At 53.8% G+C, this 26983-nt stretch overlaps 1 protein-coding gene across 14 annotated transcripts in view; it reads right to left on the bottom strand.

The window, feature by feature from the left end:
- The window catches only part of PITPNM2 (phosphatidylinositol transfer protein membrane associated 2), a 145299-nt gene that overhangs the window by 13942 nt on the left and 104374 nt on the right, over positions 1–26983 (bottom strand). For 9 of the 14 annotated variants that reach the window (XM_047826726.1, XM_047826729.1, XM_047826732.1 and 6 more), the window contains 9 exons: positions 21151–21323; positions 11849–12063; positions 10659–10780; positions 7884–8111; positions 5323–5640; positions 4593–4652; positions 4228–4323; positions 1706–1810; positions 1419–1489 (listed from right to left, as the gene is read on the bottom strand). In XM_047826726.1, coding sequence (XP_047682682.1) covers positions 1419–1489; positions 1706–1810; positions 4228–4323; positions 4593–4652; positions 5323–5640; positions 7884–8111; positions 10659–10780; positions 11849–12063; positions 21151–21228 — 1293 coding nt within the window. In that variant the 5' untranslated portion in view covers positions 21229–21323. Of the gene's footprint in view, positions 1–883; positions 1163–1418; positions 1490–1705; positions 1811–4227; positions 4324–4592; positions 4653–5322; positions 5641–7883; positions 8112–10658; positions 10781–11848; positions 12064–21150; positions 21324–26983 lie in introns of those variants that run through there. The other 5 variants (XM_047826730.1, XM_047826737.1, XM_047826736.1 and 2 more) reach the window with 2 other exon arrangements.

Here is a 26983-nt window from a genome sequence, read left to right as displayed (position 1 = left end):
GAGTTTCGGAGCGATTCCTGTCCCCATGTGAGGATTGCTCACCAGTGGCCCACCTGGCAGGAGTGAATTCACAGCCAGGGCAAGGCGGGGCCACCAGCTGCCCCGACCAGCAGCCCGGAGGGCTTACCAACACTGCCCGGTGAGTGGCTCAAGGAAGGAATGTCTTGCGGGCAACCTCACCACCACCCAGTCAGGGAGGGGGAGTCCAATGGCCCTGAGAAACCCAGGTCGGGCGGGGGTGGGCAGTGAGAGGCCTAGAGAATGCCTCCTGTGCCTATCTTCTGGGACCCGGCACCGGAGGCTGGGACTGTTCGGGGCCAATTGGAGATTCAGCTCTCCTCCCATTCATGTCTAATACTGGGGCACACCCCACCCCCACCAAGACTCGAACCCAGTAGGAACAGAGCCCACGAGAGGGAGAGTGTGGAGGCAGGCCTGGGAGCCGTGGGGCCAGCTCTGGAGAGCCATACCCCCTCCACAAGGCTGGGAGAGGGGAGTGGAGGCTCCGGTTTGGGGGCCATTGCAAGCAGAGGGATCTGACTTTGGATGGCCACGCCCCAGAATCGGTGCTGGCTTCCAACAAGCACACTGCATCCTGTGGCAGATCTAGAGCCCAAGGTCCCTTCTGCCCCTCCCGAGGGGCCGTCAGAGCTGTGCGTGCCCTAGGTGGGGAGGAGACTCTGCTTTATTTGCCATTAACCCCCAATTGGGAATCAACTCCCCTTGTCCCAGTTTGCCTTCTAGAAAAGCCCACTTTGACCTCAGAACCTCAAAGCAGAAAAGCCCAAGCTGGGGAGGGCAGTGTGGACGCTGCTCCTCTTTCCCCCCCGCACCCGGTCCAAACTCCCCAAGCGTCCCGAGTTCCCGGCTCTGTCTCCACCTTGGGCATCGTGGCTCCCGCGCCCCATGCAAACAGCTCTGACCGCCCACAGCTGGAAGAGGAGAAGGGGCCTGAGCTTCGTGCGAAGAACCCCCAAAGCGGACACAGGCACTCTACCAAGACAGCTTTATTGGACACTGGGAGCCCCACGTGGCCCCAGCAGGGCAGCGGCCACCAACCACATCACTTCTGCCTAGACAGCTTTTGCTTCCTTCCCTTCCATCTCACGTTCTTCAGCAAATGCAGAAAAGCTGGGCTCAAGGTGGGGATCTTATGTTTGGTCTGGAATTTACAAATTTCTCATTCCACTTTCCACAGGTGGAGCTGGGTCAAGGCCTTCCTTGGGGGCTGTCTGAAGGCCCTGTTGGTTCTCAGGGACGGCAGGGGAGGGAGGAAAGGAGGCCCCAGGCCTCTCTCTGATGGCACCTACGCCAGTGTGGATGTGAAGCCATGGGTGCCAAGTTCTCACAGGACAGGTCCTACAAGCTCACCCCCCTCCCCCTGCAGCCCTGGGGGCCCTCTGCCACCTGGCACCCACCTCGATGATGTTCAGCTGCTCCACACTGGAGGCCACCCTGAACTCGGGGGCACTCTGGCGGTACAGACCGTCTGCAACACAGAAGCAGTGGGTGCTGTGAGCGGAGGGGCAGCCGGGCAGCCCCAGGCCCACAGGACAGAGGCCATGACCCTGACAAGCGGGGCCTTGGGTGTTCCCAACCCCCCCACCCCTCCATGCCCAGCACTGCTAAGGAGCTGGGGCAGAGAGGGGCTTGGCCCCTGCGGCCACCCTCCCCCAGGCCCTGTAGCCTCCCCAGACCAAGGTACCCTGTGTGTCCTCTGGCTCAGGGCTTTCAATTTTGTCCATGAGGTCATTGGAGTTCCATTTGGTGATGTCCTTGGGGAATATTTCCTCTGAATCGGACAGGTCCTCTGGGGAGGAGAGAGTGGGGCTTCAGCACCGACCCATTCTAAGGCAGGGACTGAGGGGCACCGGGAGGCCTGGCTGGGAGGTACAGGGGTAGGTGTGGCCACTGTGGGGGTTCCCATGCTCCTCTGGCCCGTACCCTCCATGCTGGCCTCTGCCCTCTCCCTCCTTAGCAGGATGAACACCTGACCAGCACCCACAGGGCTTCTGCCTGACCTTTTCTCAAAATTGTGTAATGTTCACATAACATAAAATTCACCATCTGAACCATTTTAAAGTAGCATTTAGTCCATTCACAATGCTGTGTAACTGCCACCTCTATCTGGTTCCAGAACATTTCCACCTCCCCCAATGGAAGCCTTGTAGCCATTAGCAGTCACACCCCGTGCCCTGGCCCCTGGTGACCACCTGTCTAGTTTCTGTCTCCATGGATTTGCCTGTTTTGGGCATTTCACATAACGGAATCACACAGGATGTGGCCTTTTGTGTCTGGCTTCTCTCACTGCGCATCATACTATCAAACTCCATCCACATTGTAGCAGGCGTCAGTGTTTTGTTCTTTTTTAGGGCCCAGTTCTATTTCACAGTATAGACGGACCGCATCACGGTATGTTGTTTCTCTACTCATCAGCTAATGTTCCTGTTTTCAACATCTGCACGAATACAGCCCCGTGAGAGGTGCTGCTCTGAACACTTCCATCCATTTCTCTAGTTTCTGCTTTTCCGAGACCATCGGCCTGGGGACCACGGGGCTGGAGGCAGCTGTGCAGACGCTGGCTTGTACTGGTCACTCCTCTGGCCACACAGCGGGTCAGCAGGTGCTTCCCCGGCTACGGCTGCTCTGGCATCTCCTACTTTGCTGTCTCTTCTCCCTTCTGTTTTTGTTTTTTCATTTTTTTTTTAAAGTTCCTACATTAGGGGCGCCTGGGTGGCTCAGGCGATTAAGCGTCTGACTTCAGCTCAGGTCACGATCTCACGGTTTGCGAGTTCGAGCCCCACGTCAGGGTCTGTGCCGACAGCTCAGAGCCTGGATCCTGCTTCGGATTCTGTGTCTCCCTCTCTCTGCCTCTCCTAGCTTGTGCTCTATGTGTCGCTCTCTCAAAAATAAATAAACATTTAAAAAAAAAATAAAGTTCCTACATTAGATGTGTATTTTCCTCTTGTCAGGGACTCACAGCCAGGAGAGGGTGCACCTCTTAGCTTGGCTGGGGTGGATGGAATGCCCCAGACACCTTTCTTCACCCTTGGGGAGGACCCAGGTACCAAGGGAGGCTCAGGAACCACCTGCCACCCTCTGCAGCTCCCCATCTTAGATCCCTCTTGCCTGGACACTGACACCCCTTCCCCCCCCCACCAAGTTTTCCCTCGAAGTCCAGCCAGTTAACTAAGATGCCATAACAGTCAGGTGGCTGCAGCGTGAGAGGGCTCTGGCCTGCCGCTGCCCTGCCTAGTGCCTGTGGGCAAGTTCCCCTCCCTTTCCGAGCCGGTGTCCCGCCTTGTAAATCACAAGCCGGAGAGAACTGTCTCCACAGACCTGTCTGCCGGTCGAGAGGAACGGCCAAGGTATGAAGCAAGTGAATGTTTAGCGCAGTTGACCCTTGAACAACACGGTGGGGGGAGAGGGGAGGGAGGGAGGGCTGGGACGCTGGCCCCCCGCAGAGTCAAAAATCCGTGTAAAACTTCTGACTCCCCAGAAACTTAACCACTAACAGCTTGCTGTTGACCGGAAGCCCGACCGGTGACATAAATAGTCGACTGACACACATTTTGTATGTCATATGTATTATATACCATATTCCTACAATAAACTAAGCTAGGTGGAAAAAAACCAATGTTGTTAAGAAAATCGTAAGGCAGAGAAAATACATTTACGGTACTGTATTTATTGGGGGAAAAAGCACGTGTGAGTGGACCTGGAGAGTTCAAACTCGTGTCGTTTGAAGGTTAAGCGTACCCGCACCTTCCCAGCACAGGTGGGTGATTCGTCAGGCCGTGTGCTCACTGTGTTGATTTGGGGATTAGTGGGAAAATGGGCACCTCACATATTTCCGGCTCATCGCAGTTTCTAAAGTTTCTACATTCGGTGTACTTGCATTTAACCAAGGCAAAAAACAAGGTCATTGCAAAAATTTAGAAAACTGTAAGATGTCATGCTTTGGTAAAGCTGCTTGTGGAAATAAACTCACATATGGAAAAAAGCCCCCGTCTGACTGTATAAATCCATTCTGAGGGGGGCGGTGCTCGAGAGAACAGTCCCTGCCTGCCAGGCCCAGCAGAGACATCCCGGCACGCGGCCAGGGTGAGACCCCAGACTCCCGGTGATTTCGTCTCATGCTCTGCCCCACTGCTGCTTCAGTCCACGCCTCCTGCTCCAACCCTGCCCAGATCCTCCCCCTCTGCCCCGGGAGGAGCCACCGCCTACCATGAGCGTCGAAGTACTCATCTTCTGAGCCTTCGTCCGAGTCCCGGGCGATGCTCTGCATCCTCCACTCGGAGATGCTGTGGCGGGAAGGGCTGGCTGGAAGGCAAAACCGCAGGCTGACCCACCACCCGGCTGGGTGAGGCCGGGCGGGTGGAAGGCAGGCGGAGGTGATGGGCCGGGAGGGCTCAGGAGAGAACGGAGGGAGAAATGAGGGGTGGGGTGACCCTGGCTCATTTTGGTGGAAGCTCCTGGAACTTTCAAGACGGCCCCGCCCAGCCCACCTGGCACAAAACAGGTGTGTCCCGGGGAGGACGAGGAAGGGGGAGGGTGTCAGGTATGAGGCCAGGACGCACAGTCGCACAGACCTGGGTCTGCTCCTGTGCCTTTGACCTGGGTCTTTCCGGGAGCGAGCCCCTTCAGTTCCCCTGCAGCAGAGCAGACAGATGGGGCTGCGGGGTGCTGTCGGCAAGTGAGCACATAAAAGGCATCGACACATATACATACACAGATGCCTTCAGCACATAGACGGCCAAGCCTGGTGTGGGGAAGCTGGACTCACAGAGGGGACTCCTGGCTCTACACAGGATAATCCTGGTTTCCCAAACAGCCACGGTGCTTTTGCAAAAATTCTCCCGAGAAAGGCCTCTCTCAGGATGTAAAGGCTTTCAGACTCCTTCAGCCTGGCTCCCACCACAGGAGCAGAGGCCCGTCCTGGCTGTGCTGACAGGTACCCACTAAGAACCCCCCCTCCTCCTGGGAAGCCCAGCTCCTCAGAGCTGCAGCCATCTGGGCCCCAGGAGAGGCTGGGAGCTGGGTTCCCACACGGCCAGCCTGTCTCACCGGGCCCTTGTAGGTGAGTCTGGGCCACCTGCTTTGTGTTGGGGGGAGGGGACAGACACCCTGGGCTCACTCTGAACTGGGGGGGGGGGTTACCGGCAGAATGGTTCTGACCCCCCTCAGGCGTGGCCCACAAGGTCTGGGGGCAAGAGTCCCCGGGAGGAGCCAGAATTCTCTGACGGTGGGTGGCAAGGGGCTGCCCGGAGCGGGGGTGAGGGCTGTTGCCGGGGTGGTAAAAGGCGGAGCTACGGCGCTCACCTCCCCGCTTGGACGACCTCGAAGACTTGGAGGATGTGGACCACTGCTTTTTGAGACCCCGGCCCGCCAGGGGTTCCCCGCTGCCGCTGCTGCTGCTGCTGGGCTGGGCGGGCTCCCCAGCGACCTGGACCTGGATGGCTTCGTCCTTGGCCAGCTGCACAGCCTCCTCGTCATCCTCATTGAACCGGGCCATCTTGCGGGACAGCATGAGCTGTGCCTCCTTCTCCAGCTCCCGGATGTTCTCCATGTTGAGCCCGTACCATTCGTCCTGCCAGCACCAGGCCTGCCGGTGGGCCCTGACCATCACCTTCCGCAGGCCTGGTCCCGGGCAGTGGCAGGGGGAGGGGAGAGACAGGAGACACGGGCACTGTCAGCCCCCAGGGCCGGGCTCGGGGCTGGGAGGCAACCCAAGGTCATCCCCACCGTGTGGCTGTGGGTAAATCACTGCCCTCCCTACCCTGTGCCTCAGTCTCCCCATTTGCAAATGGCTCACAGATGACCTCACAAGCTCACGGTGGTTGTATAACTAGAGCAGGGGTGCCTCCTAAGGGAATGTGCCTGCTCAGAAGCCACACTGAATTTTGGGGGGATTCCTGCCCCAAGGGGAGGTGGAGGGGGGATTCCTGCCAGTTTTCTGTCTCGGTTGATACCTATACACTTTTCCTGTCCAATTTCCACATGGAAATCAAGTTCCAGTTCCAAGTGGGTTGGTCCTTTTTCTTATAAGTAGAACATATATACATATAAAATAAGACACAAAAGAAGATAAAGATACAGAAGAATATATCATGCGTGTAAAATCACGAAAGTAAGAGCTTTCAAGGTAGAAAAGATAATAAAAGAACTTTAGGGACAGAAGGCAGATGGGGGTTGCCTTGGGCTGGGGGTGGGAGTGGGGGTGACTGTGAACAGGAACGAAAGACTGAGGTGATGGAATGTTCTAGAACAGTGTGCACGACTCTGAATATACTGCCACTTATAGAACTGTCCTCTTGCAAGGGGTGAAGTGTATGGTGTGTAAAATTAGGCCTCAATAAAGCTCGTTAAGAAAACATTAAGAAGAAATAGAGCATCCTTACCCACACTACCCAGTGAGGGAGCAGACATGACCAGTAACAGGCAGCCCTTGGCTGGCCCTCCTGGACGCATTCCCCCGCTGCCCAGTCCAGCCTCAACTCTGTGTTTATTTGCTTTTCTTTCTGGTTGGAGCACACAGGTGTGTTTTTCTACACGATAGGTTGGGTTGGTTTGCACGTTATTGACATTTTTACATGTATGTGTCAAGCTGCAGGTATTTTCCTGCCGCCTGCTGTTTTGGGTGAGTTTCAGGTTCGTTGCTGCATGGGGTTTATTTGTTTGAAATACCACATTTCATTTATTCCTTCTTTTGCCATTGGGCCTTTGGCTCACTTTCATTGTTTGTCCACTTGGCTTTTACAAATCTGCTGCTCTGAACATTCTGGAATGTGTATAAGAGTTTCTCCAAGGGGCAAACCCGGGAGGGACATCACTGGGTCTCAAGGCATGCATCTTCCACTCTCCTACAGAAAGTAGAGCGGCTTTCCAAGTGGTCAACCCATGTCATGTCCTCAGGCAGCTCTATGGTGACCATTCCTCCTGGCTCAGGGCAGTCTGCTTCCCCAGAAATACTTCCTAGATCCCTTCACCCTCTGCCCTCCTTCAGCCAAGACAAGTCCTGGGTGATGGCCTCAGGCATACTATCCTTGGGTCCCACACTCAACAGACCATCTGATGAGAAGCCACGGCCCCACTGCTATGAGAATATCAGTTCAGATCCAGGGTAGCTAGGAAGGGAGATCTGGGGTCAGACCCAGCACTGGGTCTCTGCTTCCTTCTCTACAAACGGACGGGTGACATGGCTATCCTCACAGGACATTGTGAGCTGTTACGGCACATGTGAAGCATATCATCAACAGTGTGGGACATCTGTTCCAAAGATTCACATCTGAACCAAAACCCTGGGCCTTGGAGTCAAAAGATGTCTGTCCAGGTGCTACTCCTGGCTCATGAGCTTGGGCTGGGCCAGGCCCTTGGCACTGATCTCATGCCATGACCTGGATAGAGGCGGGGGGGGCAGGTAGGGAGCTGGGGGTGCTAGGGGAGGGAGGAGCCCGGGTCAGCTCTAGCTGGGCCAGGAGCCCCAGGTTGGTCCTGCTGGTCCACCTGTTCCCTGGACACCTGCTCCAGGCCGGGCTCCACAGTGTGAGGGCACCACGGCGTCCAAGGCCCTCTGTGCCTGGAACGTCCAGCCCATAGGGGAGGCAGAGCTGGGGCCTGGGGTAAGAGGTGCAGGTAAGAGCAGGGAGGCTGTCTCCTGGGGCTGCTCCTCCTCAGGGGGTTGGCACTATATGCTACAAACACAAGCCAGTCAAGAGTGTCCGGGGGCAGGGCCCGGGGACGCCGCTTGTCATCTATAGGTGCTCGGCAGGCAGCCAAGATAAACTGGGCAGGAAGCTGCGCATGGGCTCTGGGTCAGCTTCTGGAAGGAGGAGGGACCTGCCCCGGACGCGGAGGGAGGCGGCGGGCACTGGCGAGCTCACCCGTGTCGTGGATGAACCTCTCGATCTTGGACTGCATGCCCCAGTAGCGGAACTCGACCTTACAGAGCTTGTAGGCGCACATGATGGGGAAAACCTGCTGCTTGTACTCTTCGATCCAGTTGTCAGACAGCGGCCCCCGCTGTGTCTTGATCGAGTGGAATAGCTTGGGGTCCTCTTCTGTCTTATACTCACTGGGGGGTACGGGGTCCTTGACAATGTCGATGAAGTCTGTGGGGGAGAGCCCGCCGGTGGCCACTTCCGCCCAACCTCCAGCCCGCCCCTCCCTGTTCAGTCCCGTCCCGTGTCTCTGCCCTCCCCCCTCAAGTCCTCACAGGCCTCTGGGCCTCCTGTGCCATAGGCCGGACCTGGGATTGGGGATGCTGCTCTGGGCCACTCTGACCTTGGGCTCTCCTGACCTCAGGGCCTGTGTCCTCCCATGACTCTGCCACTTGCCTAAGCAGACAAATTAGATGATGAGCTTAGGAGGCACGGGGAGATGAGTTTCCACGGAGGATGTGGAACAGGGTGGTGGCTGCCGGGGGGCAGGGAAACAGAAGGGAAGGCCGGGAAGAGATTCCCAGAAAAGGTGGCATTTCAGCTACAGGAGCAAAGCAGCGAAGCCGAGAAGATTCCAGCAGCAAGGGATGGGGAGCGTTTGGGGGGCCACTAGAGTGTCTGTATCGGGGGAGGGGATGGGGATGCGTCCTTCTCTCAACAGGCTGGGCACCCACACGGTACCGAGGGGAAATGGCGCTATATTCTCCTTATATATACACGTAGCGGCTTTAAGGCAGGCTGGCCGGGTAGGAGCCCCTCTTAGGTCAGAAGGGAGGAGATCGGCAGGAGGTGTCGGTCCTGAGAGCGGGTAGTGGATGCCACAGGGCTGGGTGCTGGGGAAACAGGATTGGGGGCGGTGGGACCTGGCTGGGTGTGGGGTATGGATCCAAGAAGAACAGCAGCAACTCGGGGCAGGGCCTGGGCCATGCCACCTCTTGTCCCAAGTCTCTCCTTGCTGTGCGGGCTCCCAAGGCATGCATGTGTTACAGAGGACTGGGTACACACTTGGGGTACATAAACCCCAGAAGAGAGTTTGTGGCTCAGAGAGGCCCTTTTCGGGATGCATGGGGATGATGGCGCCCGGCGGGCTCTGCCCTGGCCACGCTCTGTCTCGTCTCCCCTGCTTGCTGGCCCGCACTGAATCCACGTGGTGGTTTGCAGGCACAGACGTGGACTCCACGGAAATCAGCAAGGGGTCAGGAGCTCCCCAGGGGCAGGGGCTTTGGGGGGAGGGACAGACATCCTTCGTGGAGCAGACCACATGCGCCGCCTGCGCGGACAGGCAAAGGCCAAGGGGCAGGCCGGGACATGGATGAGTCATATCACAGAGACTTAGGAATCACAGCAGGTGGCCTCCGGAGGCAGCCCATGAAGCTCAGGCCTTGTCTGAGGCTGGCTGCACCTGAGCCGGTGGAAGGCCTGTATCATGCGGGATCCATCCCTCCTGTTGTGGGTCAAATGTGTCCCCTACAAATTCGTATGTTGGAGTCCTAACCCTCCAGTTCCTCAGAACATGACCTTATTTGGAGATAAGGCCTTTAAAGAAGGAACCAAATTAAAATGAGGTCATTAGGGTAGGCTCTACTCCACTATGACTAATCTGCTTCTAAAAAGGGGAAATTTGGACACAGACAAGCACACGGGGAGAGCGCCACGTGAGGATGAGGGAGAGATTAGGGTGATGTATTTATATGCCAAGGAATGCCAGAAACTGCCAGGAGCCACCAGAAGCTAGGGGAAGGGCATGCACAGATTCTCCCTCAGTGACTCCAGGAGACAAGCCTGCTCACACTCTGACCTCAGACTTTAGCGAGACACTAAACTTCTGTGTTTAGCCCCCCAGCCTGCGGTACATTGCGGCAGCCTGTTCACACTGATAGAGCTCCCAAAGCCCCATGGGGCCTGAAAACTCCAGCAGGAGGGAGGGAGCCGGGTGAGGGGGTCCCGGGGAGAAGCCCTTCGTGCCCATCAGAGGCTGCCTGAGAGTAGGACCCTGTGGTGCTGGGAGCCATCTGTCTAACGCCGGCCATGCACCTGCCTCCATGGCGGCTCACCCCACACGGCCTGGAATGCAGCTCTCTAACCTGGCCACGCACCTGCCTGAAGCACCTCCGTGGTGGCTTGCCCCGCAGAGCCTGGAACCCACCGGTTGCAGACCAGTGGCTGCTGAGCTGCAGGTGGCCCACAGATGTGGTTTCTTTGGCCAGTTTACTAAGTTTACTTAGGAATTGGAAGATTTCACATGCAAATCCTGATCTCAGGCCTCTCTTAAGTTAACAGATGGGCTGTTTCCTCACGTACAGTCAGCTGGAGAGGCCACTCACCGTCAAGGGGACACAGGCCCTGCAGTGTGCCAGAGCCCCCACAGGCTGCACCCACGCACAGCCGCCAGCCTGAGATGGCCCCCTGAGCACACACGCGCCCTCCAGGGGAGGAAGACACCTGGAAGGGATTGAGGGAAGGGGCTTGAGGGGGAAAGGCACTGAGCCTCAATGTGCACGTCAGGAAAATGGGGCCAAGGAGTCTGATCCTGCCATCCCTGTGCCCTCATGCTTGCTGGGACTATGATCTCCCTGCCCAGGACAGGAGCCAGTCTGGAGCCTTTCAGGCCTGGAGACAAGGGGCAGAGAGCCAAGGGACATGTAGGCAGGGACCCTGGAAAGTGGCCCTGCAGGGTTCCTGCCCTTCCCAGGCGGGGAGCACTGTAGTGGTGGTTACCGATTGTCAGCTGGCTCTTCTCCACAGGAGACAGGCTGAACACATTAGGGTTTTCTCCAGCATCGGTTTTATAAAAGGTTTCGATGTCGATGGAGAATTTCTCCACAAAGGGGCACGTGAACCTGTGGGGAGGAAAGCATACATCAGGACTGGTGCCTGCAGGGGTGGGTCAGGGCCTGTGGGACCCCACTGGGCAGGAGAGGGAGAAAGGGTGGGGGTGGTGGCTGAGACTTGCCTGTCTGTCCACCTCCTGGACCTCTCCTTGTCCAGGCCAAGGCCAGGCTGGGGGTGGGGATTGTGTTTGGGGAGAAGGGGACGGAAACATCGGAGGAAGCTTCCAGAAGCCCTATGGCCATTGTTCATGTGTGTAAGGCATGGATGGCCATAGACACACAGACATACCACAAGCATGTGGCATGAACCCAGTAGGCTGAATCTAAATTAGCACTCTGTGACACCTCCCCAACCCCTTACCCCCCAAGCCACCAGGTCTGATGACAAGGCCACACCCCTTTCTCTTGGCTGGACATGAGCTCAGAGGAGGATAGTACTTCTGGGAAGACGAATAACCTTGGTGGACCCTCTGATAAGCCCCAGGTCCTCATTTAGTGGGGAGAATGAAGCCCCAGGAGACTTGTGGGGACTCCACTTGCATAGCAAGTGGGTGGCCAGCTGGGAGCAGCCCCCTATCTGTTACACTCAGCTACACTGGGTGGGTGGGAGCACGGAGTGAAGAGCCTCCCTTCTTGGGGAATCCAAAGGAAGCCCTGTTCAACGTGGAAAATAAGAACGCACTGCTGCAGGTGCTGAAGGTCTCAGGGTCAGAGAGAATCTCTGGGCCATCTGGTCTACCCTTGGTTCACGTTTCTTCCTAGCTGGTTGGTTAGTGGCCCCGCATTCCCAGGTGATCATTAACGTGAGTTTGTATTCCCTGAGCCTTCCTAGATGGCAAAGGGATCTCAGGTGGCCCTCACCTGACTCATGCTTTCCCGGCCTTCCTGGGAAGGTGTAGTAACAAGGGGGACACCCTCCCCTTTCCTGCCTGTTCTCTGAGGATGGAGATTCCTGGAATGGAGACTTAGCTCCCCAGGAGTCTGAGCCTCTTGGAGGGAGGGTGAGCCTGCTTAGAGGGCCACCCCCGGGGTTCCTTCCCCACCAGCGGGTGGCGCAGGGTGTGGGGAAAGGCTCACCTGGTTCGGGTGTAGGGGTAGGCATTCCAGGACTCCTCCACCACCCTCAGGGCTGCTTTGGGCAGGATGGAGCGGAACCAGCTGGGGATGTGCATGCCCACATGGTACACCTTGTGCGTGTACTGTCCAGAGCCGCCGGGGCCATCCGTGTATGGCCGGTTCTCCAAGATCTCCACTCCGCTACCTTGGCCATACGTCTCGTTACGGCTCTTCTTCTACAGGGACAAAAGCATTCACCATGTGTTGGGGCCAGAGCACTCTGCAGAAGGGAAGGGGCCCAGGAGACCAGGCCCAGGGGTGCTGAGAGGAGGAGGGGCTTTGGCCAACCAGGCTGGCTTCTTCTGTGTCGCTTCAGGACTCCCAGATCCAGGCCCAGACTCCACATGCCGCTGTACTCCTACAGGAGACTCAACAGGCCATGGTCTCCCTGTGAGCTCTAGCATGCCTGTGCAAACTCCTCCCTTCTGGTTCCCGTCGGTCCCAGGACTAAAAGTGTTCCCAGCATCAGGAACAAGTTGAGGATGCCCGCTCTCTAGGTTCTATTCAACACTGTACTGGAAGTTCTAGCCCAAGACATTAGTCAAGAAAAAGAAACAATCAGAGGCACTCAAATTGGAACGGAAGAAATAAAACCACCTCAATCTGCCAAGGACATAATCTTATATACGGAAAATCCTAAAGAATCCTCCCCACCTCCAAACCTGTTAGACAAAGTAAATGAATTCAGCAAAGTTGCAGGATACAAAATCAACACACAAAAATAAGCAATGCAAAAAGGAAATTAAGCAAGCATTTCCATTGACAAGAACATACAAAAGAATAAAATATCTTGGATAAATGTAATGAAGGTGAAGCAGTCAGATACTGAAACTATAATACATTGCCAAAAGAAAGTAAAAACCTAAGTAAATGGAAAGACATCTGTGTTCATGCATTGGAAGATTTAATGTTGTTAAGAGGTCAATATTCCCCAAAGCATTCTACAGATCCAGTGCAATCCCTGTCAAAATCCCCAGTGGCCTTTCTGGTAGATGTGGAAAAACTGATCATAAAATCAGGAAGGATCAGAGAAGGATCTCAAATAGTCAAAACAATCTCGAAAACAAAGCAAAGCAAAGTTGGAACATTTACATTTTCCTACACAAAATCTTTTTTTTTATTTATTTTGAGAGACAGAGCGAGAGAGAGAGAGAGAGAGAGAGAGAGCGAGAGAGCGCACAAGTAGGGGAGGTGCAGAGAGAGGAGAGTGAGAATCCCAAGCAGGCTCCGCATTGTCAGTGCAGAGCCTGACACAGGGCTTGATCTCCCAAATCATGAGATCATGACCTGAGCCAAAATCAAGAACTGAACGCTTAACAGACTGAGCCACCCAGGCACCCTGCTACAAAAAATCTTGCCATAGGCGCGCCTGGGTGGCTCAGTTGGTTAAGCATCCAATTTTGGCTCAGGTCATGATCTCATGATTCATGGGTTTGAGCCCCACGTCGGGCTCTGTACTGACAGCTTAGAGCCTGGAGCCTGCTTCAGATTCTCTGTGTCCCTCTCTCTCTGCCCTCCCCTGTTCACCACACTCTTTCTCTCTCAAAAATAAATAAACATTACATTTTTTTTCAGAAAATCTTGCTATAAAATTACAGTAATCAAAACAATGTAGTACTGGCATAGGATAGATCTAAAGAATAGGGCTGAAAGTCTACAAATAAACCCATATATCTACATACTATATGTTTTGATTTTCTTTTTTTTTTTTTAATTACTAACATCCTATTTTTTTTATTTTTTTTTTCAACGTTTATTTATTTTTGGGACAGAGAGAGACAGAGCATGAACGGGGGAGGGGCAGAGAGAGAGGGAGGCACAGAATCGGAAACAGGCTCCAGGCTCCGAGCCATCAGCCCAGAGCCTGACGCGGGGCTCGAACTCCCGGACCGCGAGATCGTGACCTGGCTGAAGTCGGACGCTTAACCGACTGCGCCACCCAGGCGCCCCTATGTTTTGATTTTCAACCAGAGTGCTGAGATCATTCAATGAAGGAACGAAGTCTTTTCAACATGTCCCAGTATACTGGTGGGATAATTGGATATCCACATGTAAAACAATGAAGTTGGACCCCTACCTCACATCATATATGAAGATTAACTCAAAATGGATCAAAAACCTAAATGTAAGAGCTTAAACTACACAACTCTTAGAAGAAATCACAGGAGTAAACCTTCATGACCTCGGATTTGGCAATGTTTTTTTTTAAATAGGGTACCCAAAGTACAAACAGCCAAAGAAAAAATAGATAAATTGGACTTCATATAAATTTTTAAACTTTTGTGCATCAAAGGATACTATGAAGATAATGAAAAGACAACCCACAGAGAAAGTTCTTGTAAATAATGTATCTGATAAGGGACTTGTATTTAAAATATATAAAGAACTACTGCAACTCAACAACAAAGATACAATCCAATTCAAAAATGGGCAAAGGACTTGAACAGGCATACCTCCAAAGAAGTACATCAATGGCCAACAAGCACATGAAAAGATACTCAACATCACTAGCCACTGGGGAGAGGTAGATCAAAACTACAAGTTACTACTTCAGACCCACTAGGATGGCTACAAGACAGACCATAACAAGTGTTGTAAGGATGTGGAGAAATTGGAACCCTCACGCGTTGCTGGTGGGAATATAAAACGGTATAGCAGCCACGGAAAACAATTTGGCGGTTCTTCAAAAAGCTCAACATAGAACTGCCGTATGACCCAGCAATTCCACTGCTAGGTAAACATCCAGGAGAAGGAGAACATGTCCACACAGAAACGTGTGCTCAAATGTTCACCGCAGCATTAGTCACAAGAGCCAAAAGGTGGAAGCAACCCAATGTCCGTGATCTGACAAATGGATAGAGAAATTATACCCACACAATGCAGTAAGAGTCGGCCATAAAAAGGAATGAAGGGCCGAAACCTGTTACGACGTGGATGAACCCTGAGAACGATGCGTAAGAAGCCCGACACAAAAGTCCACATAGTGTACGATCCCATCGACACGAAATGTCCAGTACAGGCAAATCTGTACAGACAGAAGGCAGATTACTGGTTGCCTAGGGATGGGGGTGGGGGTGGGGGGCTGGAGAGTGACTTCTTGGGGTGATGACAATACTCTAAAATCATGGTGATGGTTTGACAACCCTGTGAATATGCGAAAAATCCCTAAACTGTACCCTTCAAATGTGTGAACTGTGTGGTGTGGGACTCACACCTCAATAAAGCTGGCATAAAACAAAACAAACAAACAGAAACCAATCCTGTGTCTATACTCACTAAGATTTCAGAGAGATCAAACACGGGAAGTGGGAAGGGGCCTCAGTGGCGCTGCCTGAGAGAGAGGACTCCTGGGTCACCTCTAAATGTCTCTCTGCCCCAAATGTTCTTCCCAGTGTCCAAAAGCTCAGGTTTCTACTTATGCAGAAAGCCTCATTCATGGTCAAGGTCCTGGTGACTTTAAGCCCAGCATCTGTTTCCATGGTGACATGACGGCATCACCGAGGCCACCTTCGGTCAGCTTCCTGAATAGCAGGTGTGCACATGCGCGCACACACACACACACACACAGGCGCTCCCAAGAACACAGTCTCACCCCTGGGGTACAAAGACATGCCATATCTCCACGGCCCAGAGCAGCTGAGTCCCCTTCATAAAAAAAAATAGAAAGGACCCTGGCGGAGGGCACAGATGGGGTCAGCGGGGATACGCCATCCCCTGCTCTTCAAAGGAGCCCACGGAATGCGGCCCAGATTCTGTAATGAAAGCAGCGACCATTTCCCAGACACTTTGTAAGCTCATGCTTCGTGGTGGCTTCACTCGTTATGGTTGTGCCATGTGCTCTGCGTGCACGTCTCCCTTTAGGTAGTGCCACAACCCTTTGAGAAAGGCTGAGTGCTGCTACTGTTCCCAGTTTGCAGAAGGGAAGGTGGAGGCTAAGAGACGTGCAATGACTTGTTCAAGGCTAAGAGACGTGGAATGACTCTTCAAGTGGCAGAGCTCAACCTGTACTCGAGATCCTGTTGGACTCTGGGACCTGTGCAGTCTACAGCATGAAGACACCTTGGCATAAGGCAGGTACTCGGTACTTATTGAGCAAATAAATGGGTTCTAGTCCCAACTCTGTGACCAGTTCCTTCTCATCCTGGACAAGTCACTTCTCTCTGGTCTCAATTTCCAAAACTATAAGGGGAGATGGGGCTACCTATCTGTCTAAGGCCTGATGTAGTGGGCTAAAGGGCCCCCTAAAATTCACATCCACCCAGAACCTTAGAATGTGGCTTTATGGTCGCCTGGGGTGGCTCAGTCGGTTAAGCGTCTGACTTTGTCTCAGATCGTGATCTCGCCGTTCATGAATTCGAGCCCCGCGTTGGACTCACGGCTGTCAGCGCAGAGACCACGTTGGATCCTCTGTTACTCCCTCTCGCTCTGCTCAACCCTCTCTGAATCGCTCTCTCTCAAAATAAAGAAACTTAAAAAAAAAAGAAAAGAAAACAAAGAAAGCAACTTAAAAAAAAAAGGAATGTGGTTTTATTTGGAAATAGCATCTTCGCAGATATAATTCATTAAGGTGAAGTCACACCGGATTAAGGTGGGTCCTAAATCCAAGGACCATGGCCTTAAAAGACAGACTAAAGGGATGTAGCCACTAGCCAATGAAGCTGGCCGCCACCAGAGGCTGGAGGGGAGCAAGGCAGAATCCTCAGAGGGAGAGAGGGCCTTCAAAGGGAGCAGGCCCTGCGGACACCTTGATTTCAGACTTCTGGCCTCCAGAAGCGAGAGAGAATACATTTCTCTTGTTTTAAGCTCCCCCCCCCCCCCCGGAAACGAACACATCTAGGGTTTGTGGTGACTCAGTGTGAAGGGGACACACAGGTCACAGGAGCCAGGGCCACAAGCAGTCTCTGAAGGCCCAGCCTGCCAGGGAGCTGAGGGTGGAGAAGAGGCAGGGAGGGACAAGGAGCAGGGGTAGGGAAGGTCCCATCCGGCCTCAGTGGGTGACCTGGCCTGAGCTGTCCTCAGACTCCTAGCCAGAGAAAGCCACCATGTCCACTCCCAAGGCTCTAGGGGGGCTCCTTCTTGGCTTCCTCCAGACCCCAGGGCCCCAGGCGTTCCTGGTCTTGTGGCCGCATCACTCGGCTCTCTGCCTCCACCATCACATCACTGTGTCTCTTTCTGTCCTCTCCTCTTCATAATTATAGGGACAATAAGCCATTCAATTTAGGGCCCATTCTGTCTTGTCCTTAGAAAGGTCACGGTCTAACATCTGGATGGACATGAATTTGGGGGGACACTGGCCAACCAGCTGAGCAAGCCGTTATGGTCACTCATGCAGGATGGATACCATGGGTCACTTGGGGGCACAAAGGCCACTGTTAGCAGTGGCAGAGCCCCAGGACCCAGACTGGCAGTGCTCTGTACTCCCTGAACAGCACTTTGTTGTCTCTGCACAGTAAAGATTAGCTGAATGAGGGCGCCTGGGTGGCTCAGTCAGTTGAGTGCCCAACTCTTGATTTCAGCTCAGGTCATGACCTCACAGTCCATGGGATCAAGCCCTGTGTCAGGCTCCATGCTGACAGTGTGGAGCCTGCTTGGGATTCTCCCTCCCTCTCTCTCTGCCCCACCTCCGCTCTCTCTCTCTCTCTCTCTCAAAATAAATAAACAAAAAAATTAGCTGAATGAGCAAAAATGGATTCTGCTCTCAACTATCGCCAGTTCCATCTGAGTCTGGGCACCCCCTCCAACTTTGAAGCTAACACCCCAAGGGGCTGAACCCCTGGCTCCCCTCTGACAATGGCATCTGAGGGGGTGCTCAGTCCCCTGGCACAGCTGAGGCTCTCGGTCATGCCACTTAGGAGAGCTCTTCTCGAAACGTGCTGACCTTCTCTGCTCGCCCCAAAAACACCACCCCCATCCCTGCCAGTCGTCCCTGCCAGGCTCCCTGCACTGTGGAGCCTCCCAGGGAGACCGAGTTAGGGTGGCAGAGATAAGCCCAGCTCCCCAGGGGCATACACGTGCCCAGGGTGAGGCCTCACCCATGACCCCTACCCACCAGGCTGGGGCTGAGTTGGGGAACTTCACCTCCCTATCCCTCTCTATCTCTGGGGCCTGGGGGCTGCACAGGAGGGGCCTGGTGCAGAAAAAGCACAGACCCTACGAATGATAGGGATGAAGGACCCAAGACCAAGAATGCTCCAGGACGCCCGCAAAAGTGGCAGCTCTCAGAGCTGTCCAGGGTCCTGGCCAAACCACCTCGGATTCCTCCCTCTGAGGCAAGCATCTGCTGAACACTTCTATGGATGACAGAAGGCTCTCTCCCAGCCAGCCCAACTTTTTGTCTTTTCTTCTTACTCTTCCTCCTCCTCTCCTCCTCTTCTCCTTCTCCCTCTTCCTTGCCTTGAACAACATGTATTTTGTTTGGACACTGGTCAGGCACATCACGAGGCAGCTCGACACGTGAGCTCATCCCATCTTGTTCATGACCCCATGGAGGAGGAGGCTGGGTTAGTGAGTGCAGAAGGCAGGCCCGTTGCTAGCTGCCACTCTAGCTGGTAAGCAGGGTCTGGAGGAAATGAACTAAAGTCTTGCTCTTCTTTCCACAAAACCACAGCTGCCTTCCTTGAGGGCCTATCCATCCTCCTCAACTGGCCCAGCTCCCAGCGGACGCACTCTTGGAGCAGCGGCCCTAAGCCCACACGAACATCCGCTCCCTGTCTCTCGGCGTGTATTCAGTAAACTGCCTGTGTGCCCACCTCCCCAAAGGCGCTCCTGGAGAGGAGCAAGTACTTTTACATTCTCCTCTGGAACCCAGCCTTCGGCCCAGGCTGAGCACAGAAAAGTCTGTGCATTTCACTTAGTGTTTTAAGAGCTCTACTGAGATACGACCGGCATGCAACAAAAGGTACATACATAAAAATACAGCTGGTGAGCTCTGACGCATGTTCGCAGCTGTGAAACCATCACACAACGGAGATAATATGCTTGTCCATCACCCCCCACGGTGGGTAGAGCCCCCAGAAGTGCTGGGGCCAGTGGCGGGTAAGAAAGTGTCAGGGCAGGAGCAGAGGAGGGCAGCCTTGAGAGACAGACAGGTGTTATAGTAGGGCTTGGATGAGTGAACGCACACAGGCGGCCCTGTGCCCATAGCAGGTATCGTGGAGGAGGCTATGGGATAGTTAACATTAACTGGAAGCATAAGGATGTTTTAAAAAGAACAAAATACCGGGCGCCTGGGTGGCTCAGTTGGTTAAGTGTCTGACTTCAGCTCAGGTCACGATCTCATGGTTCGTGGGTTCGAGCCCAGCATCGGGCTCTGTGCTGACAGCTCAGAGCCTGCAGCCTGCTTCGGATTCTGTGTCTCCCTCTCTCTCTGCCCCTCCCCTGCTCATGCTCATGCTCATGCTCTGTCTCTCAAAAATAAATAAACGTTAAAAAATTAAAAAAAAAAAAGAACAAACTATCTCAATAAAGGGGGGTGGGGATGGCAGGTGCCTCTAAGGAGCCCAGTCGGAGGTGATCACATGCTCAAGAAAGCTTTGGGATGTCCTAGGAGCTAAAAGTCAGTCCCTGGATCCTGATGGGCCCTCCACCAGCTGACAGGCACATGGAGGGGCTGCCTGCCAGGGTCTGGGCTCCCCTGGCTGGGACGGGAATTGGGGAGCCGCAGGACAAATAGCATCCTTGAATAGGCTGAGCAATTTCCAGACAGCTCAGAGCTGGGGGGCTGAATGAGCTAAGTCCCTTCTCTCCTTGATCTCTAGGAATAATTACGAGGTAAGTGGTTCAAGAGGGAATCGAGTGGCACTCCTGAAGCCGCATGGAGCCAACAGCCCCTGCCAGAGAGGCCAGTTCACCTTCCATTCTCTTCCTCATCAAGCTCCCCAAGCTGGGGGCACCTGGTCAAACTCTGGTAGCTTCACAGAGCTCCTCTCAGAAGGGCCTGGGGGCCTGGGCTCCGCAGGGAGCTTGTTACTAACTCCCCAGACCCGGGTTGAAGGGTGAGCACCCACCAAGCAAAGCCAGGGGCAGAGGTGGAGCTCTGCCGGCAGGGGCCCATGTGACACTGTGTGACACCGTAGGACACCGTGTGACATGATGATCCACGGGCTGCACCAAGGCATCCTGATGCCCGGAAGAGCAGAGCCAGGTGAGAGCTGGTTCATAATCAGACTCCCAACTGGGAGGAAAGCTGCCAGGTCAGGCAAAGGGCTGGGGCACTGAGGCTGAGCAAGACGCTGGCGGGGTAGCCGGGCGGGGGACCTCCACAGAGGAGCAGGAGCCCAGCAAGCAGGAGTTTGGTCACATCGAGGCCACGAACAACCAGATCCTGGGTCTCCCCGTTCTGTGTTCCAGGTCAGCCAGGCTCTGAGTAGGGCTCCGGGTGTGTGGGAGTGGGAGGGGTGGGGCATGGCATTCTCTGGCTTGTCACAGGAATCTGTCACCCCGAAATTCGTCTGTGACTCTGTAAACCAGCCACATAGTAGATGCCACTGTCTTGCAGCCTAGAGTAGTGAGGAAAGTGTGGAGCCAAGAATGGGAAAACTGTCCAGGTGCTCCCAGGGAAGTCATTTAACTTCTTGGGACCTCACACCTTCCTGTCTGTCAAGTGGGTTGCTATGGACTGAATTTCTGTGCCCCCTCCACATTCATACTGGAGCCCCTAACCTCCAATGCGATGGTACTAGGTCAGGCTTTGGGAGGTGACTAGGTCATGAGGACAGAGCCCTCCTAACGGGATTAGTGCCCTTACAGAAGAGACTCCAGAGGACTCCCTTGCCCCCTCACCCACCATCGAGGACACGGTGAGAAAGAAGGTAGCCATCTGTAAGCCAGGAGGAGGGCCCTTACCAGACACCAACTCTGTTAGCAACTTGACCTTGGGCTTCCAGCCTTCAGAACCGTGAGAAACAAATGTCTGTTGTTTAAGCCCCCTGGTCTGTGTTCTTTGTTAAAGCGGCCCAAGCTGACTATACGCACGGATAACATCTGAATCAGAGAGAGGATGGGTATTAAGTGCAAACAATGTCAGCACTGCCAGCGCCGTGAATACAGGGCTGGCGGGACAGGCCAATGCCACAAACACCCACGGCACTCCGCTGTGTTCCTGGCATCGGGCTGGGAAGCCACAACACCTGGGCAACTGAGACACTTACCAGGAGCCTACTGAGCAGACACTGCCGTGGAGACCACAGTGCCGCCCCACCCCACCCAAGGGTTCGAGAGCCATCTGTACGCCCGGCGTGGCCTGCCCTGGCCCCAAGACCCACCTGTATCATGTATAGCTGGGCGATGCGGTACTCCTCCACGGTCATGGGCAGAGGAATCCGATATTCCTTTATAATCATCTTGGAGTCCAAGCCTTCCCGTCGATGGGGAACTGCGTGTTGGGACTTCTAGGCGAGGTTCCTTAAATAACCATGACAATATTCACCAAGGACCCCTGGGAGAGAAAGAGAGAGCAGGAGAGTCACTTCCTGCAAGACTGGTGGGCACAGCAGCACAGAGGATGGGCCTGGTCTTGACTCCACCGTGAGCCTACGGTGTGACCTTGAACAAGTTCCCTCACCTCCCCAGCCTTCACTTCCCTTGTTTGCTAAGCAATCTTGTAGACGACGTGTGAACTCTTATCAGCCGTGGGGTAAATAAAAGACTGTCACCCCACTAGTGAGGGCCAGGTGGCGGGAGGGTGTCACACCCCCTAAGCATGAAGAGCACTGTGTTCTCGTTTCACACGCTGTTCCGGCAAGAGCAGCCCCGTGCTCTGGAGTAGCTGCAGGCAGACACGGTGACGGCAGATGGCCACAGGAAAGGAGGGAGGGCACACAAAAGGATGAAAACCCAGGTGAGAAATTTAAAACTCAGCAGTCTGCAGGGCGCCTGGGTGGCTCAGTCAGTTAAGTGTTCGACTTCGGCTCAGGTCATGATCTCACGGTCCGTGAGTTCGAGCCCCGCGTTGGGCTCCGTGCTGACAGCTCGGAGCCTGGAGCCTGCTTTGGATTCTGTGTCTCTCCCTCTCTCTCTGCCCCTCCCCCACTGTGTCTCTGTCTCTCAAAAATGAATAAACGTTAAAAAATATATAATAGGGGTGCCTGGGTGGCTCAGTCGGTTAAGCGTCCGACTTCGGCTCAGGTCACGATCTCACGGTTCGTGGGTTCGAGCCCCGCGTCGGGCTCCGTGCTGACAGCTCGGAGCCTGGAGCCTGCTTCGGATTCTGTGTCTGCCTCTCTCTCTGCCCCTCTCCTGCTCACGCTCTCTCTCTCTCTGCCTCTTAAAAAATGAATAAATGTTAAAAAAAATTAAAAATCAGCAGTCTGGGACCCTTCGGTGTTGGGGCCATCAGTTCCATTCATGTCACCAGACACAGAGGGCACGGCTGCTTCCTGGCAGGAGATCTGGCCTTATCCAAAAGAGGTGATCTCAGTGTGGTTTTAGCTCAATCCAGCAAGTATTTATTGGCATCTGTTCTGCTGCCGACCCAGCCTAGGTCTTGGAAGTAGAAGAGATAGTGAGATAAGTGGGTGGGCTGCATCGCATGTGAGTTCTAGCTCCGTAAGGCTACTTGAAAAATAAACAGTGTGCCCATGGAAGCTTCTCTTTAAGACGACAAAGAATACTTTTGAGGGAGATGTGCACCGAGAGCAATCAAATGTAAAAACAAACCAACAAGGCTTGGAGGCATACTCTCAGTGATCTGGAAAATGGAGTTACCCATCACAATCCTTCCCCTAGATGGTGGGGGCTTTGCTGTGGTTACCCCCAGAGAGGTTACACGCTGCTAAATGGAAGGTGAGTGAAGGCTTCCAAGACGGACCGTGGCAGAATCAGGATAGCATTTCAGAGGGACCACGCCAGGGACAGCAGTCGGTGAAGATTCATGGTGACACTGGGTAAATGATAAGAGCGAGGGTCTGGCCAGGCAGGCAGCCTCCCTGGGGCACCATCTGTCCGAGGCCTGAGCGTCACCCAGGCACTAAGGGACTACTGGCTATGTAATGAGATTGGGGGAAAAGAATGTACCAGAACTCTTGGAACGATCAGCATGTAGGGTTGAAAGAAATTCTTTAATAAGCCACCTAGGGAGAGAGACTGAGAGGTGGGGGGTGTTACATAAATAAGTCAGAGATGGCCACTGTATTATTAGCCTCAAATGACCCTTATGTTACTCACTTCTGCACAGCAGGTGGGACTGTTAGCCCAAAGCCCCAGCACAAGCTCTCACGCATCCAACTGCTTTAAATAAAGTCCAAATAAACATCTTTTTAGCTAATTAGAGGTCATCTACTTTACATAACCCACGAAGCTGCACCCCACATTTGCTGGCCATAGAAAAGACAGAGCCTGGGGCAACGAAACACCGCAGACAGGGAGGCTCCCCATCACACTTCTGAGTGATGCCACCAGACACGCGAGCGCCCTGTCTGACTCTCCTTCCCCTCCCGGGTGGGGGTCGCACATCACTGCATTTGCAAGGCCTCACGCTGGGAGGGACTTTCTCAGGCAACCTGTCCAAATGCTTGTTGTTACAGCCCCCCGCCCCCCTCCGGGTCCTGTCCCCTCCCTCGTCAACCCAAAGCCCTGAACTTACCACAGAGAGGAGGGGGTTGAACTTTCCAGAGTTCACACTCAAGAGCATTGCTAACCTTCGTTCAAGGTAGATGGGCGCACCCTGCAGCTGAGAGGGCCCGTGGGTTCGAGCCCAAGCTGACACTGTCCAGGACGAGAAAGCAGAGGCTGTGGGCTGCCCCCACTCAGCTCTGAGACCCACCTGCCCCGAGGCCCTCAGATCTCTGCTCAAGTCTGGCTAGAAGCTGAGGCCACTGGAGACAGAGGTGATGGCCCCAGAGCCCCTGAAGTGTCACCTCCTGCCACGAGAGACTGGGATCAGCCAGGTGGCAGCACATCCAAGCCGGCACCTGGAGCCACTTTCAAGTGGCCGACAGGGTAGGACAGGCACTGGATATGGGGACCTTCCTGACACAAAGGAGAGAGACCCACATGCTTGGGAGAAGCTCGATGCGATGAGGCCTGGAGACAAGAAGAGGAAGGATGAGCTTCAATACGGGCCGTGCTTCCGAGGCTTTTCCACGTGGTCTTCTTTCAAGCCCAGGATCACCTTGCTGGGAAGGTACTAGATGCCCGTCACAGAACAGCAACTTAGCCAGTTGCTAAGTGTCAGGCATCGTGCCCTGCATGACACGGTGGCGTGCACACCGATGTCTATGGGGCCTCAGGGGGCCTCTTCTGCAACACAGGACGAATGCAATGACCCACAATGACTCTGGGCAAGTCCCACTGCATCACCTCAATAACAAAGAAGTCCCTAAGTGTTCTTGAGAAACTGTGGGAGTCTGTCTAAGCAATCTGACCTTTGGTGATCTCAAAGGCTCCACGGAAAGTGACCTGCCTGTGCTCGCCTGCGCACAAGTCAGACCAAGTGTCCATGCAAAGCTAGGGGCAAAGCCTGGGGCTGACCAGCGGTGCCGGCCCCATGACGGCCAGGAGATGAGCAGACCATGTGAACGCTCAGGATACAGCTCCATCTGCCACTGGGTGAGAGACCGTGTTTCTGCCTGTGCAACACCAGAACTCAGAGTGGGGTGCACAGACAGACAGAAGGAAAGAACAGAGTGCCGCACAGTTAGAGATCAGTGCACGGGGACTAAGAACAGGTCAGAGGGATCAGACCTCTGCGAGACCTGGGACATCGCAGGTGGAGCCCCAGTCTGGGATCTGAGTTCAAAACCTGACAATGCCTTGATTGACCATGGTCCCCCAGGACGACTGGCGGGGCCTGCTGAGACTCGGTGTCTCCACACAGCAAATGGGGATAACATCATCTGCCTTCCAGAGTTGCCAGTGTCCCCAAGATGACAAAAGTGGACCAGCCAGGGGTGGTGTTTGTCAGTGCAGAGGGGGGACTAGGGAAAGGCTTCAGGGAAGGTGGAGCTTTACAGTGACAGGAGCGGGGGCTTCCTGGGACCCGAGGTATCCCCAGCAGACATGGACGTGCTGCAGAACAAGCCGAGCAAAGGCCCTGAGGCATAAATGTGCCACACTGTCACAGTGACCTCCCACTAGTGTGCCCCAGCACTGTCATGCCACATGCTGGGTTTGGGGCTGTGCGAATGCACGGAGGCCACCCCACAGTCACTGACCACAGGAAAGGGTGGCGTTCAAGGCTGAGATGAGGCCATGCCCTGCAGCCGAGTGCCCATGATGTTCAGTGGGACAGGAGCGGGGTGACAAGAGACCATCATGTGCTTCCAGGAGTGCTCTCCTTCTGAGGGACAAGAGACACACTCCTCAGACAAGGTCTGAGCATAAAGCATGAACTTCGTAACCAGAATTTCCACAGGCAAGCAAATGTTATCCTTTGAAGCAGCCCCTGGTGCAGGTATGCGGTCCCCCGTGTCCGCCGGGGGTCCCCTCTGGAAGCCCTCAGAGCTCTGCACCCCTTCAGGAAGCTCCCAGTGAGAGGAGCCGAACTCAGGAGATGGCCACGGGTGATCTCTCAGTGCTGGCCACATTGGGTGTTGTCTTTCAAGCTGATCACTCTAAAGGGGTCTCGTCAAGGACCAGCATTTTATTTAGTTAAGAAAGAAAGTCAGGCCTGTTTCTTTACAGCTACACCCTCACCAGTGGGTTCGGGAGTCCATCCTGACTTCCTGTTGAAGACGGTGGGGTAGGAGCATTTCTGTTCTACTGTCCTCCCTCGAAAACAACACAAACTACAGAGACAGGGGAGTCCTCGTGGCTGATGAAACAAGGCAATCACTACTCCCCCAAACCACAGACACCATGAAGTCTGAACTGGAAGAAAGGAACATGCTGACAGCTTACACATGCCTCTTCCTTGGACCCCCAAGTAAATATCACTTCTTGAAAGTCATGGCCATGATCCTCCTGCTGGAATGAAGAAATAGGATTGTGGATGCCACCCAGGTGAGGGGAGGCATCTCCCTGTCTTGTTTTTCAAAAGAAAAAACTTCTTATAAGTTTATTTTGAGAGAGAGAGTGAGCACAAGCAGGGGAGGGGCAGAGACAGAAGGAGAGAGAGAGAATCCCAACCAGGCTCTGTGCTCTCTGCGCTCACAGCCCAAGGTGGGGCTCAAACTCATGAACCATGAGATCACGACCTGAGCCAACATCAAAAGTCGGGTGCTAAACTGATTGAGCCACCCAGGCACCCCCAAAAGAAAAATGTTTTATTTGAAGTATTACATACATTACATTACAAAATATGCATGTATCATAAGTACAGATATATTTTCACAAACTGAACACAACTGTAGGACCAGCAAGGATCGAGAAACAGGAAGTTAACAACCCAGAAGTCCCCTATGGGTCTCCTTCTAGTCATAGCTTCTCAACTGTGGACAACCACTCTCCTGCCATTTGCTTCTTTTGTACTTTAATGAATTGCCAATATCCAGTTGTCTTTGGGTGATTTCATACAGAAGCATACTATATGTGTTTTTGATCCTGGCTTCTTTTGACCATGATGCTCATGTGATTCGTCCAAATTTTTGCATGTGGCTGTAGATTGTTCTCATTGCTGTCTAGTATTTCATTGAGTGGATGTACTATAATTGACTTAACTATTCCATTGTTGATGGGAATTTGGTGATTTCCAATTTGAGGCTGATGGGACTAGTGCTGCTGTGAACAACTGAGCACATGTAGAGATGCGATTTTACACTGTGGGATGGAATTGGTGTGGGAATTGATGGGAAATCACACCAATGGGCCATTTCTATGACAGAACCTCGTTTTCCAGCTAAAACAGATACTGGGAGTGAAGTGAGGCTGGGGAGAGAAAAGGGGCAGCAAGGGGTTGGTCATAACATGGACAGCCAGTGATGTAAAGACCTTTGCTGACAACCATTATGACCGTGGACTCTGAAACACAAGAGAGACCGAATCTCTAGGCAGAAGATAAATAACAGCTCTGGCCAGAGAGCCTTCCAGACAGTAAGTAAGTAAGCCCATAGTGCATCTGCTCTGGACCACTCCCACATTTTCACATGCTGCTATTTGGAAGGTGGTTAAAGAATAATAATCACAAAGGAACTCACATGGGTCCTATGGCATTAAGGGTGG

Source organism: Prionailurus viverrinus, chromosome D3 (genome assembly GCF_022837055.1).
Source record: "Prionailurus viverrinus isolate Anna chromosome D3, UM_Priviv_1.0, whole genome shotgun sequence".
Taxonomy (NCBI): domain Eukaryota; kingdom Metazoa; phylum Chordata; class Mammalia; order Carnivora; family Felidae; genus Prionailurus; species Prionailurus viverrinus.
The sequence above is the reverse complement of the archived record's forward strand: the minus strand, read 5'-3'. Positions and strand labels throughout refer to the sequence as shown.